We start from the raw sequence: 16,498 nt of genomic DNA on the forward strand, positions 1-16,498 counted from the left end.
ATAGCGTCTGTAAATAAAGAGAGGAGGAAAGAGGGGGAAGGAATTCAGATTAAACTGGTGTACAGTAGTCTTCTGCCCTCAGGGAATACAGATTAAACTGGTGTACAGTAGTCTTCTGCCCTCAGGGAATTCAGATTAAACTGGTGTACAGTAGTCTTCTGCCCTCAGGGAATTCAGATTAAACTGGTGTACAGTAGTCTTCTGCCCTCAGGGAATACAGATTAAACTGGTGTACAGTAGTCTTCTGCCCTCAGGGAATACAGATTAAACTGGTGTACAGTAGCCTTCTGCCCTCAGGGAATACAGATTAAACTGGTGTACAGTAGCCTTCTGCCCTCAGGGAATACAGATTAAACTGGTGTACAGTAGCCTTCTGCCCTCAGGAAATTCAGATTAAACTGGTGTACAGTAGTCTTCTGCCCTCAGGGAATACAGATTAAACTGGTGTACAGTAGCCTTCTGCCCTCAGGGAATACAGATTAAACTGGTGTACAGTAGCCTTCTGCCCTCAGGGAATACAGATTAAACTGGTGTACAGTAGCCTTCTGCCCTCAGGGAATACAGATTAAACTGGTGTACAGTAGCCTTCTGCCCTCAGGAAATTCAGATTAAACTGGTGTACAGTAGTCTTCTGCCCTCAGGGAATACAGATTAAACTGGTGTACAGTAGCCTTCTGAGTTCAGGGAATACAGATTAAACTGGCGTACAGTAGCCTTCTGACTTCAGGGAATACAGATTAAACTGGTGTACAGTAGTCTTCTGCCCTCAGGGAATACAGATTAAACTGGTGTACAGTAGCCTTCTGACTTCAGGGAATACAGATTAAACTGGTGTACAGTAGCCTTCTGCCCTCAGGGAATACAGATTAAACTGGTGTACAGTAGCCTTCTGACCTCTGGGAATACAGATTAAACTGGTGTACAGTAGTCTTCTGCCCTCAGGGAATACAGATTAAACTGGTGTACAGTAGCCTTCTGCCCTCAGGGAATACAGATTAAACTGGTGTACAGTAGCCTTCTGCCCTCAGGGAATACAGATTAAACTGGTGTACAGTAGCCTTCTGACTTCAGGGAATACAGATTAAACTGGTGTACAGTAGTCTTCTGCCCTCAGGGAATACAGATTAAACTAGTGTACAGTAGCCTTCTGACTTCAGGGAATACAGATTAAACTGGTGTACAGTAGTCTTCTGACTTCAGGGAATACAGATTAAACTGGTGTACAGGCCTTCTGTACAGAAATTCAGATTAAACTGGTGTACAGTAGTCTTCTGCCCTCAGGGAATACAGATTAAACTGGTGTACAGTAGCCTTCTGCCCTCAGGGAATACAGATTAAACTGGTGTACAGTAGCCTTCTGCCCTCAGGGAATACAGATTAAACTGGTGTACAGTAGCCTTCTGCCCTCAGGGAATACAGATTAAACTGGTGTACAGTAGCCTTCTGCCCTCAGGAAATTCAGATTAAACTGGTGTACAGTAGTCTTCTGCCCTCAGGGAATACAGATTAAACTGGTGTACAGTAGCCTTCTGAGTTCAGGGAATACAGATTAAACTGTACAGTAGCCTTCTGACTTCAGGGAATACAGATTAAACTGGTGTACAGTAGTCTTCTGCCCTCAGGGAATACAGATTAAACTGGTGTACAGTAGCCTTCTGACTTCAGGGAATACAGATTAAACTGGTGTACAGTAGCCTTCTGCCCTCAGGGAATACAGATTAAACTGGTGTACAGTAGCCTTCTGACCTCTGGGAATACAGATTAAACTGGTGTACAGTAGTCTTCTGCCCTCAGGGAATACAGATTAAACTGGTGTACAGTAGCCTTCTGCCCTCAGGGAATACAGATTAAACTGGTGTACAGTAGCCTTCTGCCCTCAGGGAATACAGATTAAACTGGTGTACAGTAGCCTTCTGACTTCAGGGAATACAGATTAAACTGGTGTACAGTAGTCTTCTGCCCTCAGGGAATACAGATTAAACTAGTGTACAGTAGCCTTCTGACTTCAGGGAATACAGATTAAACTGGTGTACAGTAGTCTTCTGACTTCAGGGAATACAGATTAAACTGGTGTACAGTAGCCTTCTGACTTCAGGGAATACAGATTAAACTGGTGTACAGTAGTCTTCTGCCCTCAGGGAATACAGATTAAACTAGTGTACAGTAGCCTTCTGACTTCAGGGAATACAGATTAAACTGGTGTACAGTAGTCTTCTGCCCTCAGGGAATACAGATTAAACTAGTGTACAGTAGTCTTCTGCCCTCAGGGAATACAGATTAAACTGGTGTACAGTAGTCTTCTGCCCTCAGGGAATACAGATTAAACTAGTGTACAGTAGTCTTCTGCCCACAGGGAATACAGATTAAACTGGTGTACAGTAGTCCTCTGCCCTCAGGGAATACAATCATCACACACTGGGATCAAAACAATGACTCCCTCATTGGTCAGTCAGTAGACCTAGTATTTCAGAGGCTCATTGCTCTCTCAGGGATGTGACAGAGAACATCTGGAAAATAAGGATATTAGTTTCAGGGGAAATTTATTGATGTATTCTTGTAGTAAAGTAGAAATTCCTCATTAATCAGGAAAAATGGCATCTCTGTCCATGGCTAGGGGGGAGAGTAGAGAGAGAGGAGGCTGAGGCAGGGCTGGCTGTGTGTGTTCCCTGGCCCAGAACAGGCTCTGGTAAGCAAGTCAGTCAACAGCATTACAGAGTCATCTCACTCTCTGGATGGCTAGAGGGGAGAGTAGAGAAAGAGGAGACCAAGGCAGAGCTGTGTCCTGTCCGGCCCAGCCTCTGGTCAGCCAGTCAGTCACTACACAGCCTCATCACTCTCTGGATGGCTAGAGGGGAGAGTAGAGAGTGGCCGTCTAATCTCAGGCCGAACAAACAGCCCCATGACACCATTAACACTAAAGCACCGCCACATAGATTGTTCAATGTTGAAAAACTTCTGTCCGAACATTGAGAGATGTCTGACTTTGGTTGCCATTTAACCTAGTGGAAATTACATGACAATAGCAAAGAGACCAATGTGAAATGGATTTTCATCTAAAACATAGAGGTCTGCTGGCAGCCACAGCTTCATGATTTCCTGCTTGGGGGGAGGGGGGCGCGAGAGAGACCCAAATGGCATCCTATCCCAATAAGGTTCTGGTTCAAGGTAGTACACTACATAGAGAATAGGGTGCCATTTGGGACATAAGGAGAGAGACACATTCATATGCAGCCCAGGCAATGGACAAACTCCATGAGAGAGAGACAGAGAGAGACAGCGAGAGAGAGAGACAGAGAGAGAGAGAGAGAGAGAGAGAGACAGAGAGAGAGACAGAGAGAGAGAGAGAGAGAGAGAGACAGAGAGAGAGACAGAGAGAGAGACAGAGAGAGACAGACACAGACAGACACAGACAGAGACAGACAGAGACAGACAGAGACAGACAGAGACAGACAGAGACAGACAGAGACAGACAGAGACAGACAGAGACAGACAGAGACAGACAGAGACAGACAGAGACAGAGAGACAGAGAGATGGAGAGAGATGGAGAGAGATGGAGAGAGATGGAGAGAGATGGAGAGAGATGGAGAGAGATGGAGAGAGGGATTCATATGCAGCCCAGGCAATGGACTGCGGCTAGGGAGGGAAAGAAAGAAGGAATATATGAGAGAGAGATAGAGAGGTGGCTTTAAAATGTCAAAAATGATTCACAGAACTGAAGGTAACGACAGAGTGGAATGAGTCAATCACCGTGAGCTAAATGGTTTAACGGTTTTCTGTTCAAATAGTCTGAATTCATTGACAAGCTGACCAATAATGACATCTGAAATAGATGGAGGATGGGGAGCATTTCGAAATTATGGATAGTGACCATCAACATATCGTTCTTAACAGAAATGACAGGTTTGAGAAATCATTTTCAAAATTACAGATTATAAATCATAGTACTGTTCTTATCTGAAATGGCACAGGTCCTAACGTTTGAGAAATCATCATAAATCATAGTACTGTTCTTATCTGAAATGGCACAGGTCCTGATGTTTGAGAAATCATCATAAATCATAGTACTGTTCTTATCTGAAATGGCACAGGTCCTAACGTTTGAGAAATCATCATAAATCATAGTACTGTTCTTATCTGAAATGGCACAGGTCCTGATGTTTGAGAAATCATCATAAATCATAGTACTGTTCTTATCTGAAATGGCACAGGTCCTGATGTTTGAGAAATCATCATAAATCATAGTACTGTTCTTATCTGAAATGGCACAGGTCCTGATGTTTGAGAAATCATCATAAATCATAGTACTGTTGTTATCTGAAATGGCACAGGCCCTGATGTTTGAGAAATCATCATAAATCATAGTACTGTTCTTATCTGAAATGGCACAGGTCCTGATGTTTGAGAAATCATCATAAATCATAGTACTGTTGTTATCTGAAATGGCACAGGCCCTGATGTTTGAGAAATCATCATAAATCATAGTACTGTTCTTATCTGAAATGGCACAGGTCCTGATGTTTGAGAAATCATCATAAATCATAGTACTGTTCTTATCTGAAATGGCACAGGCCCTGATGTTTGAGAAATCATCCTTCAGAGAAATGTCTGCCAAGTCTATAATCCGAATTTACTGAGCGGGAATTCATGTTGTTTGAGGTACTGTGTTCGTTTCAAATCCCGATCCCTACCCCATATCTGTTGAAGGTGTTGGATGGTGAGGGTTAGAGTGAGGGGTCAGTACTCACCACCTCGTGTATGGATCTGTTGAAGGTGTCGTCCTCAGTGAGGATGAGGAGGATGATGAGGGCCATGTAGACGTGATGAGAGTTCCTGTCTTCCACATGGTACAGGATCTCTAGGATGGGCACCACCTAAATGACCATGTGTGTTGGTTACTCATATTGGTTTCATTTCATTTAGACAATTTATTCAACCAGGACAATCCACTCAGAAATGCCTCCGTTTTCCTTCCTGGTCTCCTGCATGTGTTCCTGCGGTGTGGGGCAGGACAGAACAGAGGGGGCGGGACAGAACAGAGGGGACGGGACAGAACAGAGAGGGGGCGAGACAGAACAGAGAGGGGGCGGGACAGAACAGAGAGGGCGGGACAGAACAGAGGGGGCGGGACAGAACAGAGGGGACGGGACAGAACAGAGGGGACGGGACAGAACAGAGGGGACGGGACAGAACAGAGGGGACGGGACAGAACAGAGGGGACGGGACAGAACAGAGGGGACGGGACAGAACAGAGGGGACGGGACAGAACAGAGGGGACGGGACAGAACAGAGGGGACGGGACAGAACAGAGGGGACGGGACAGAACAGAGGGGACGGGACAGAACAGAGGGGACGGCGACAGAACAGAGGGGACGGGACAGAACAGAGAGGGGGCGAGACAGAACAGAGAGGGGTGGGACAGAAAGGGAGTGGTGTGGGTGGGACAGAGAGGGAGCGGGACAGAAAGAGGGTGGTGTGGGGCGGCACAGAAAGAGGGAGGGACATAATTGGGGTGGTATGGGACAAGACAGGGGGGGTGCTGTGGGGTGGGGGCTGGAAGTGGGGCTGCCACCAGACCTCAACCAGAAGGCAAGCCCTGACATGCACCCAACATCCAACACACTGCATCCCAGACTAAAGAGACACTGGGAGACAGAGAGTGTTGTTCCACAGGGGAGCTGTGTGGTTCCAGCATGGTTTCACTGTGTGTGTGGGAGTGATCCTCCTCCCCAACACATTTAAAACCTGCTGAGAAGTGACATCACAGCACACCCCGCAGGACCAGCTGTCCATTGTGTGCCAACATGTCAGCTGGGAACAATCAGAAACTAAGACAAAGCGGATGACTAAGATGACTAAAGCCTCGTTTCACATTGGAAGTTTGAAGTGACTCAAATCAAATAAAAATTGCATATCCGATTTGAATCTATTATTATCTAATTATTTTTCCTACAGTCTGAACAGCACATGGAATTGGATATTTCAAGACACAATTCAAACCACCCTGCCAGCAGCATACCACCCTGCATCCCACTGCTGGCTTGTCTCTGAAGCTAAGCAGGGTTGGTCCAGGTTGGTCGCTGGATGGGAGACCAGATGGTGCTGGAAGTGGTGTTGAAGGACCAGTAGGAGGTCTTTCCTCTGGTCTAAACATTTTTTTTTTATCCCAATGTCCCAGGGTGGCATCTTTCAGATGGGACGTTAAAAAGGTGTCCTGACTCTCTGTGGTCACTAAAGATCCCATGCCACTTATCGTAGGGGTGGTAACCCTGGTGTCCTGGATAAATTCCCAATCTGGCCCTCATATCATCATGGTCACAATCATATACATACAAAACACAGAAAAGCACCATTTTGTCATATGTTGATGTTGGGGTGGTGCTGGAGATGAAGAGGTCGGTAGTTGAACCATTCCCCTCTTTATTTTTCCTTTAACTTACCAGGTTCTCCATGTCTGTGCGTGACAGCATGTAGTTCCTCATATTGGTGTTCTGATGCAGCAGTGTATAGAGTAACAGCGTAGCCTGGTCAGACCTCTGTTGCTCACACAGAGCTGTGTACAGGCTGTTGAAGTTAATCTGGAACGTATGGTGCTGCTCTGTCGGGATGGACGACGTGTCTAAAGGGGGTCGAAACGCTTGTTAGATACTACTGCCCTGTTGGAACTGGGAACACAAGCACTTCTCTACACCCGCAATAACATCTGATAAATGTGTATGTGACCAATAACATCTGATGAATGTGTATGTGACCAATAACATCTGATAAATGTGTTTGTGACCAATAACATCTGATGAATGTGTATGTGACCAATAACATCTGATAAATATGTGTTTGTGACCAATAACATCTGATGAATATGTTTGTGACCAATAACATCTGATGAATGTGTATGTGACCAATAACATCTGATGAATATGTGTTTGTGACCAATAACATCTGATAAATATGTGTTTGTGACCAATAACATCTGATGAATATGTGTTTGTGACCAATAACATCTGATAAATATGTGTATGTGACCAATAACATCTGATGAATGTGTATGTGACCAATAACATCTGATGAATGTGTATGTGACCAATAACATCTGATGAATGTGTATGTGACCAATAACATCTGATGAATGTGTATGTGACCAATAACATCTGATGAATGTGTATGTGACCAATAACATCTGATAAATATGTGTTTGTGACCAATAACATCTGATGAATGTGTATGTGACCAATAACATCTGATAAATATGTGTTTGTGACCAATAACATCTGATGAATGTGTATGTGACCAATAACATCTGATAAATATGTGTTTGTGACCAATAACATCTGATGAATGTGTATGTGACCAATAACATCTGATAAATATGTGTTTGTGACCAATAACATCTGGTGAATGTGTATGTGACCAATAACATCTGATGAATGTGTTTGTGACCAATAACATCTGATAAATATGTGTTTGTGACCAATAACATCTGATAAATATGTGTTTGTGACCAATAACATTTGATATTTAAGCCATTTAGCAGACACTACTATCAAAGGCAAATTACAATGAGACACACGTTCACCAATAGTTCCCTTTAAGTCTGCTTCTATTGGTACAATATGTAATACTGTAAGTAAACATTTACATTAGTCATTTAGCAGACGCTCTTATCCAGAGAGACTTACAGTTAGTGCATTCATCTTAAGATAGCTAGGTGGGACAACCACATTTCACAGTCATAGTAAGTACATTTTTCCTCAATAAGTTAGACAGCAGCAAAAGGTCAGAGCTCGCGGTCTCAGGGTACCATTGAAAATGAGACCCTGAGACACAGTTTACAGCTAAATGGGCAGCTAAATGCTTGTGTGCTAGCTCCCTCAATATCGCAGAACAATAACCAATATTCATAATAAGAGTTTCATTAAAAACAACAACGTAACATGACAATTTCGTATTGTGAGGTCCTCTGGAGATTCCCAGGCCCCACAGTGTGTGTTTTTGAAGTAGCTGTCTGTAAGGGGTGTGCGTGTGGGCATAAGGTGTGTGTGTGTAGGGCAGTGTGTGTGTAGGGCAGTACCTTGTGTGTTTTTGAAGCAGCTGTCTGTAAGGGGTGTGCATGTGGGCATAAGGTGTGTGTGTGTAGGGCAGTACCTTGTGTGTTTTTGAAGCAGGTGACAGCCTGTCTGTAGGGGTTGGGGCAGTCATTTGGACCATCTGTCAGATTGGCTAGCACCAGGAGTAATAACAGGCTCTGATTGGATAAGGGAAGCGGGTTCTGTTCCTGCTCCAATCCTGGTTTACTGCTGGCTCCGCCCAGTGTGAACACACTCCACAACCCACCTGGAGGAAACGAATAGGTAGAGAATATTAATATTGGTAACACTTTCTATGAACACCCTCTTCCTAATGTCTTACGAGCTCATTTATAACACATAAGCAATGTGAAAAACATGACATAGGCGCTAGTAACTTCTCATAAATTACAATATATATATATGTAAATTAAACAAATATTTTTTTTTTTTTAAATGGAAATGGAGAACAAGACCTGGTATGGACAGAGAGGAATGTAAGAACACGATTTCATACTCAACAAAAATAGAAACGCAACATGCAACAATTTCAAAGATTTTACTGAGTTACAGTTCATATAAGGAAATCAAGTCAATTTAAATAAATTCATTGGCCCCTAATCTATGAATTTCACATGACTGGGCCTAGGCCCACCCACTTGGAAGCCAGGCCCACCCACTTGGAAGCCAGGCCCACCCACTTGGAAGCCAGGCCCAGCCAATCAGAATGAGTTTTTCCCCACAAAAAGGCTTTATTACAGACAGAAATCCTCCTCAACCAAAGACATCTGTGGAATTGTGTTGTGTGACAAAACTGCACATTTTAGAGTGACCTTTTTATTTTTCCCAGCACAAGGTGAAACTTATAATGAACATGCTGTTTAATCAGTATCTTGATACACCTGTCAGGTCAAAGGATTATCTCGGCAAAGGAGACATGCTCACGAACAGGAATGTAAAAACATTGGCTAAAATATTTGAGAGAAATAAGATTTTCGCGCATATGAAAAATACCTGGGATCTTTGATTTCAGCTCATGAAACATGGGACCAACACTTTACATATTGCGTTGATATTTTTGTTCAGTATAGATATTGCTATTGAAAACTACTACTATGTTGATTTTCTGAACATCACATTGTATTCTCTCTCAGAACAGTGCATTCTGGCTCGGCTAAACCTTACAATCTGAGAAGAAACACAGACAGTGTATCAGAAGATCTGTCTCAAAGTGAAAAGGATTGGTCTCCATCTAGAGGTGAGAGACAGAACAGACAATAGTTTCCCAGCATGACCGATTGTGAAAGAAGAGCAGTCAATGTTAGTTATCAGCTCTGCTGTGGTCAATACCCTGACCATGTTCAACCTACTAGTTATCAGCTCTGCTGTGGTCAATACCCTGACCATGTTCAACCTACTGGTTATCGGCTCTACTGTGGTCAATACCCTGACCATGTTCAACCTACTGGTTATCGGCTCTGCTGTGGTCAATACCCTGACCATGTTCAACCTACTGGTTATCAGCTCTGCTGTGGTCAATACCCCGACCATGTTCAACCTACTGGTTATCAGCTCTGCTGTGGTCAATACCCTGACCATGTTCAACCTACTGGTTATCAGCTCTGCTGTGGTCAATACCCTGACCATGTTCAACCTACTGGTTATCAGCTCTGCTGTGGTCAATACCCTGACCATGTTCAACCTACTGGTTATCAGCTCTGCTGTGGTCAATACCACGACCATGTTCAACCCACTAGTTATCAGCTCTGCTGTGGTCAATACCTCAACAATGTTCGACCCACTGGTTATCAGCTCTGCTGTGGTCAATACCACAACCATGTCCTTCTTCTATCTAATCGGTTAATGTGTTAGTCCATGTGGTTGGACAAAGACCTAAAGCACAGAAATTATTTTATTTTAATGAAAGATGGAAAAATTGACTGGGGCCCAGTGTGTCCTTGTACCCAATTGTGTATGACTCTGACAGAACAGCAGAGCCATGGTCACTTCCCCTCTCTGGCCCCTCTGCCCGGTCTCCCACAGTCCTCACCCTGTCTCTGTCCGGTCAGTCCCAGTCCTCCCTCTGTCCCAACTGTCTCTGTCCGGTCCTCCCCAGGTCTCTGTCAGGTCCTCCCCAGTCCTCCCTCTGTCTGGTCCCACCCCCCAGTCCTCCTTCCGTCTGGTCCCACCCCCAGTCCTCCTTCCGTCTGGTCCCACCCCCAGTCCTCCCTCCGTCTGGTCCCCCCAGTCCTCCCTCTGTCTGGTACCCCCCCCAGTCCCCCTCTGTCTGGTCCCCCCCAGTCCCCCTCTGTCTGGTCGTCCCTCCAGTCCTCCCTCTGGGTCGTTGGTGTGTTAGTGCCACCTTAGCACCAGCTAGGACTTCTTTCTCCCTCCTCCCCATCTCCTCCCTCTTCCTTTCCCTCTTTTTTTCATCTCTCCCTTTCCCCCTCCCGCTCTCCCAGCCCCCATTCTGTGGCTAGCCCAGAGCCAGAGGATGTGAGCGGAGCATTTCGCTCTGGTACCGCTCAGCCACAAGCTCCGGGCATGCTCTGGCCAGCATTTTTCATTTCCTTCATCACTGTTCTTCGGATTAGGCATATTCTGTAGTATTTATTCAGCCAACCCCACCACTAATGCGCAGAGATGTTGATACGAGTCGACCAAGAAATAGGTCACAGCCTGTGTAATTGATGGCATGATAACCAACGCAGCAGCACCAGAAACGTTGACATTTCTTTACAGGCTATTGTCAAAAAGAGTTCATAACAGTGCTAAAGTTGTCTATCAAGTGTAAAATCTGAGCACAACCGAAGTATCTGATCATCAATAGATTAGTAGTGTTGAGCATTTAACCGACATTTCGGTTATTTTTCAGGTTTTTAAAACACTAATTGACCGAAGTCGGTTCAATTATTTAAATTCCATTTAGTTATTTTTTCTATGAGCTCGATGTAAAGTTTCTGTAGAGATAAATCAGATCAAGGCTGAACTGTGTCATGTAGTAGGGAGTATTAGTTTCCAACAGACCAATATTCTACATAGTTTAGCTCAGAAAACATGGAAATGAGCTACAATGACCATAATCCATTGCAGGCCCACTTAAACTTGTCCGGTCTGTGCGGAGCAGGCACGGAACGGAGACTGCATGGTAAAGCAATGCACGAGTTGAAAATATTGAAGGAACGCAGAACTCAGAACTCACCTCAGTAACCCCCAAAGCAGCGTTGCTCCATTGACAATGCATGACTTCCTCCGGAACACAAAGAGTTTGATGCATTTGGTGGATATGAGGCGCGAGAGAAGAGAGAATGTGCGATCAAGAGGGATAGAAAAGCAGTTGCTCCATGAGCCTGAAAATACATGATCTAAGTGATTGATAGTTGGCAATTCAGCAGTCAAAAGTATGACTTATTTACTTTGATGAACTACTAAATAGTGATTTTGTCAGACAGCAGCTCTATAGAGATATGATGACATGGAATGAAATAAAGCCATCATATCAAACATTTTATTAAAGTAAAGTAAAGTGAATAAATTAGGGCTGTCCCCGACAAAAAAATCTTGGTAAAAATTGTCAAACTTTTTTTTCCATATATAGACATATGATATATGTATTAATCAACTACACTGTTCAAAAAAATAAAGGGAACACTAAAATAACACATCCTAGATCTGAACGAATGAAATATTCTTATTAAATACTTTTTTCTTTACATAGTTTAATGTGCTGACAACAAAATCACACAAAAATGATCAATGGAAATCAAATTTATCAACCCATGGAGGTCTGGATTTGGAGTCACACTCAAAATTAAAGTGGAAAACCACACTACAGGCTGATCCAACTTTGATGTAATGGCTCAGTAGTGTGTGTGGCCTCCACGTGCCTGTATGACCTCCCTACAACGCCTGGGCATGCTCCTGATGAGGTGGCGGATGGTCTCCTGAGGGATCTCATCCCACACCTGGACTAAAGCATCCGCCAACTCCTGGACAGTCTGTGGTGCAACGTGGCGTTGGTGGATGGAGCGAGACATGATGTCCCAGATGTGCTCAATTGGATTCAGGTCTGGGGAACGGGCGGGCCAGTCCATAGCATCAATGCCTTCCTCTTGCAGGAACTGCTGACAAACTCCAGCCACATCAGGTCTAGCATTGTCTTGCATTAGGAGGAACCCAGGGCCAACCGCACCAGCATATGGTCTCACAAGGGGTCTGAGGATCTCATCTCGGTACCTAATGGCAGTCAGGCTACCTCTGGCGAGCACATGGAGGGCTGTGCGGCCCCCCAAAGAAATGCCACCCCACACCATGACTGACCCATCGCCAAACCGGTCATGCTGGAGGATGTTGCAGGCAGCAGAACTTTCTCCACTGCGTCTCCAGACTCTGTCACATGTGCTCAGTGTGAACCTGCTTTCATCTGTGAAGAGCACAGGGCGCCAGTGGCGAATTTGCCAATCTTGGTGTTCTCTGGCAAATGCCAAATGTCCTGCACGGTGTTGGGCTGTAAGCACAACCCCCACCTGTGGACATCAGGCCCTCATTCCACCCTCATGGAGTCTGTTTCTGACCGTTTGAGCAGACACATGCACATTTGGGGCCTGCTGGAGGTCATTTTGCAGGGCTCTGGCAGTGCTCCTCTTGCTCCTCCTTGCACAAAGGCGGAGGTAGCAGTCCTTCTGCTGGTTGTTGCCCTCCTACGGCCTCCTCCACGTCTCCTGATGTACTGGCCTGTCTCCTGGTAGTGCCTCCATGCTCTGGACACTACGCTGACAGACACAGCAAACCTTCTTGCCACAGCTCGCATTGATGTGCCATCCTTGATGAGCTGCACTACCTGAGCCACTAGTGTGGGTTGTAGACTCCTTCTCATGCTACCACCAGAGTGAAAGCACCGCCAGCATTCAAAAGTGACCAAAACATCAGCCAGGAAGCATAGGAACTGAGAAGTGGTCTGTGGTCACCACCTGCAGAACCACTCCTTTATTGGGGGTGTCTTGCTAATTGCCTATAATTTCCACCTGTTGTCTATTCCATTTGCACAACAGCATGTGAAATGTATTGTCAATCAGTGTTGCTTCCTAAGTGGACAGTTTGATTTTACATTGTGTTGTTTAAGTGTTCCCTTTATTTTTTTGAGCAGTGTATATGCACTGAGCTTGTCTGAAGCTTTAAGGGCACTGTTTGATTAAATAATTAAGACGCACAAATGACTAGCGGGAGTCCAACCGCAATTCATTTGAATGTGATGGGCCAGGCTCAGACTTGCTGCGCAAAAATGTGACTGACTAGCAACCGTTTCTCTCTCCTCCCTGCTGCAGCGACCACCACAGAACATCAACAGTGTTTATCATGCTGTCTGTGTTGCTGAAGCTGTAACATAATTACAGACATTTCTGACTGAAGGGTTTTGTTACAGAAATCCCTCATTTGTTTAGGAAAAACATTCCCTATTCCCTCAACCCTTGCTCTCTTTACGTGACATGCATGCACGTGACCAATAGGACATGACCTATAGCATGTCATGATCACATCAATAAACTCTAAACACAGTAACATGTGACAGCAAAATAGACGCAGAGGACATAAAAAAACTTGAAACGGGGGGATGTTTTTCTCTCTCTTGTTTTTCCTTAGGGGTGGATCAGCTTAATATTGCGGAAAGATATTAACGGGGGAATGTTTACTGGTTGCCCAGGAGGTAAAGGGGAAGTCAGATGTGTGGAACAAATTTGACTAGTTATGGAAAATACTGGAGATCAAGAAAAAGGAGCAAGCGCTGTGTCTAATTTCTTTGACCGTTAGCAACAATGTATACAACACTAAATAAATTAAGAGTACCAGAGATTCTCTTACATTTGGTCAAGCCTTTATTAGAGCAAAGACTAAAACCAGTCATTCATTCGTGAATGCAATTTCCAAAATGGAACGGTTTATTTATTGTTTACATTAACTATTCAAGGGATGCTTTGTTATTTCATTTTAAAACTAAAATGCTTGATTGTATTTCAAGGCATGAATGATTCGTACGCTGTGTGATGACCTAAACAAAATAATAATTGATTGATACAGTAGCCTACATAAGTATTGACATATATGCTTAAGTAAGTTACGTAATAATTACAAAGGTGATCAAGAAAGTTATTATTTTTATTATCATCATTTGGAACAGTGTAAACCACACTAAATCAATTATAAATAATACCAGAGGCTGTTCTAATGGGAAAATAAGTAAAGAGCATTTATTATTATTATTACAGCATAGTAATGATTAAAAACAGCCAAATTTGTTTATCCGACATGTGGTTGAGTGAAGCTTGGTGCTCACGGAATCAGTAGGCTATTAAACACTCAAACAGGCAACAGAAGCAGGATGCGTCTTATTTCTGTACAGCCAGGCACATTTAAGAGTTAGGTTATTAATTATAGATCTAATTAAGTTGTGGTTCTCTCTCTCTTTTCTTAGACAATTAAGTCAAGGGCTATTTTCTCATCTCCTCATTCTGCTGCTGCCTCCACCACATTGTTCTCAACACCAACATGCTGATTAACTTTACTATTATGCACATAGCAACGTGGTCTAGGAAAAGAGTGCCAATTCAACAGCGCACTGATGCGTTTCAGAACCGCGGACAGCAACCGCGTGTTATAAAATAGTATTTTTTTATTAATGTTGCACCATTGATCTTATGTAATATAACCATGTACAATTTCTGTAGCAAATGTCTTTAGAGTGATGGACTCTGCCATCCCCACAGCCTCCACAATGGATTAGTCCAATTAGACAGGTGTCTTGCACATCTTGATTCTATATTTTTTTTGCTACTGCTCGACTAAAGAAATCTCGGTCGACCAACAACCTATCGACCAAACAATCGAATAGTTGACTAAATGGTGTCAGCCCTAGAATAAATGGTTAATGAATGATAAGCATTGTGAAAGCATTCTACCCACATAATGCAACATTTAAAAAATAATAATAATAATAAAAACCAAAATCCGTGACTATTTTTTAATAATCGAATCGACCTCAAAAAGCTCTAATCGCTCAGCACTGTACACTAGAGAAAAAGCTATTTGTTTTTAACACAGCAGCCACATATCATCAGGCAGGCCCTGGTTCAGTAGCCTACGACCTGTTTCAATGTTGAAGTGCCTTACGATAGGAGTCTACTTCAAAGCCAAATGGAACATGGTGTTTATAAAATTATATTTTTTAAACAAAAAAACTAAAAGGACAAATTTAGAGCGGCAGTTTGTTTTTCTGTGAGCGTTGAGCTATTTCTTGCGGAATGGCGAAAAGACGTTGAGCACTGGAGTGGTGTATAAAGACGATGGGTGGGATTTCCACATACTCTGCCCACAGGCCACAGTGCTGCTCCAGCAGTCCTAATTCCCTGCATGGCGTCTAGCGGTGGCGGCCGGCAGCAGTAACCCAACAGAGAGGGGGGGAGCGGGGGAGATAAGCAGCCCTTGTGACTGAGCCCTGCTCATCACTGGCACCAGACCGGCTGGAGCAGACCCATTTCTGTCAGAGCACTGACCAGCAAAGCAGCATTCCAAATAGCACCCTATTCCCTATGTTTTGTACCTTATGGGTCCTGGTCAAAAGTAGTGCACTAGATAGGGAATAGGCTGACATTTTGGACACAGTACAGAGCAGTGCCAGGTCCTGGCTGGCTGACAGCAAGGCTTCCTGACTCACTCTACTGACTCTCTTTATCCCCCCACAACACTGCTCTTCTTTCCCTTCTCCAGCTCCCAGGCATTGATACTGACACCGACAAGGCCAAGCCATTTTGGAATTTCTCCTCAGCTATCACGCTTCCTCTGGAAGAACCGTGTCTGTGTAAAGATGAATAATAGAGTCTACAGTGGTTTAACACAGTGTGTGTGTGTGTGTGTGTGTTCATGCATGTGTGTATGTTCGTGTTGAACTATACTTGTGGTGACCAGAAGTCCCCACAATAATTTTTAACAAACACAAATTTAGCCAACTCGGGACATTTTGTTGGTCCCCACAATTTTTTGGGAACCCACAAGGTCAAATGCTATTTCTAGGGGGTTTAGGGTTAAGGTTAGAGTTAGTGTTAGAATTAGGTTTAGGAGCTAGGTTTAGGGTAAGGGAAAATAGGATTTTGAATGGGATGGAATTGTGTGTCCCCACAAGGTTAGTTGTACAAGACTGTGTGTGTGCGCGCACAAGGGTTGAGCAGAACGTGGCTAACGGTCTGTGAGAATGCATCCAGACCGACCGCCATAATGACCATCATGTGGTCTATAGACAGGACATCATCATTCGGGGTAATAATGACAGACAGTAGTAGAGTTTGTGCAGAGAACCTTGTACTGTATCAAGTCTTTTTTACCCAGCATGCCATCTACACTACATATGAAAAGATATGTGAACACCATCAAATTAGTGGATTCGGGC

The 16,498-nt window shown here is 44.0% G+C and overlaps 1 protein-coding gene across 4 annotated transcripts in view; it reads right to left on the minus strand.

Moving 5' to 3' along the window:
* Positions 1-16,498, minus strand: part of dym (dymeclin) — a 209,457-nt gene that overhangs the window by 120,544 nt on the left and 72,415 nt on the right. For all 4 annotated transcript variants that reach the window (XM_042326506.1, XM_042326505.1, XM_042326504.1 and 1 more), the window contains exons 9-11: positions 8,141-8,329; positions 6,439-6,617; positions 4,747-4,872 (exon numbers count right to left, since the gene is read on the minus strand). In XM_042326506.1, the coding sequence (XP_042182440.1) occupies positions 4,747-4,872; positions 6,439-6,617; positions 8,141-8,329 (494 nt within the window). The remainder of the gene's footprint in view (positions 1-4,746; positions 4,873-6,438; positions 6,618-8,140; positions 8,330-16,498) is intronic.

This window comes from Oncorhynchus tshawytscha, linkage group LG09, assembly GCF_018296145.1.
Source record: "Oncorhynchus tshawytscha isolate Ot180627B linkage group LG09, Otsh_v2.0, whole genome shotgun sequence".
NCBI classification, from domain to species: Eukaryota; Metazoa; Chordata; class Actinopteri; order Salmoniformes; family Salmonidae; genus Oncorhynchus; species Oncorhynchus tshawytscha.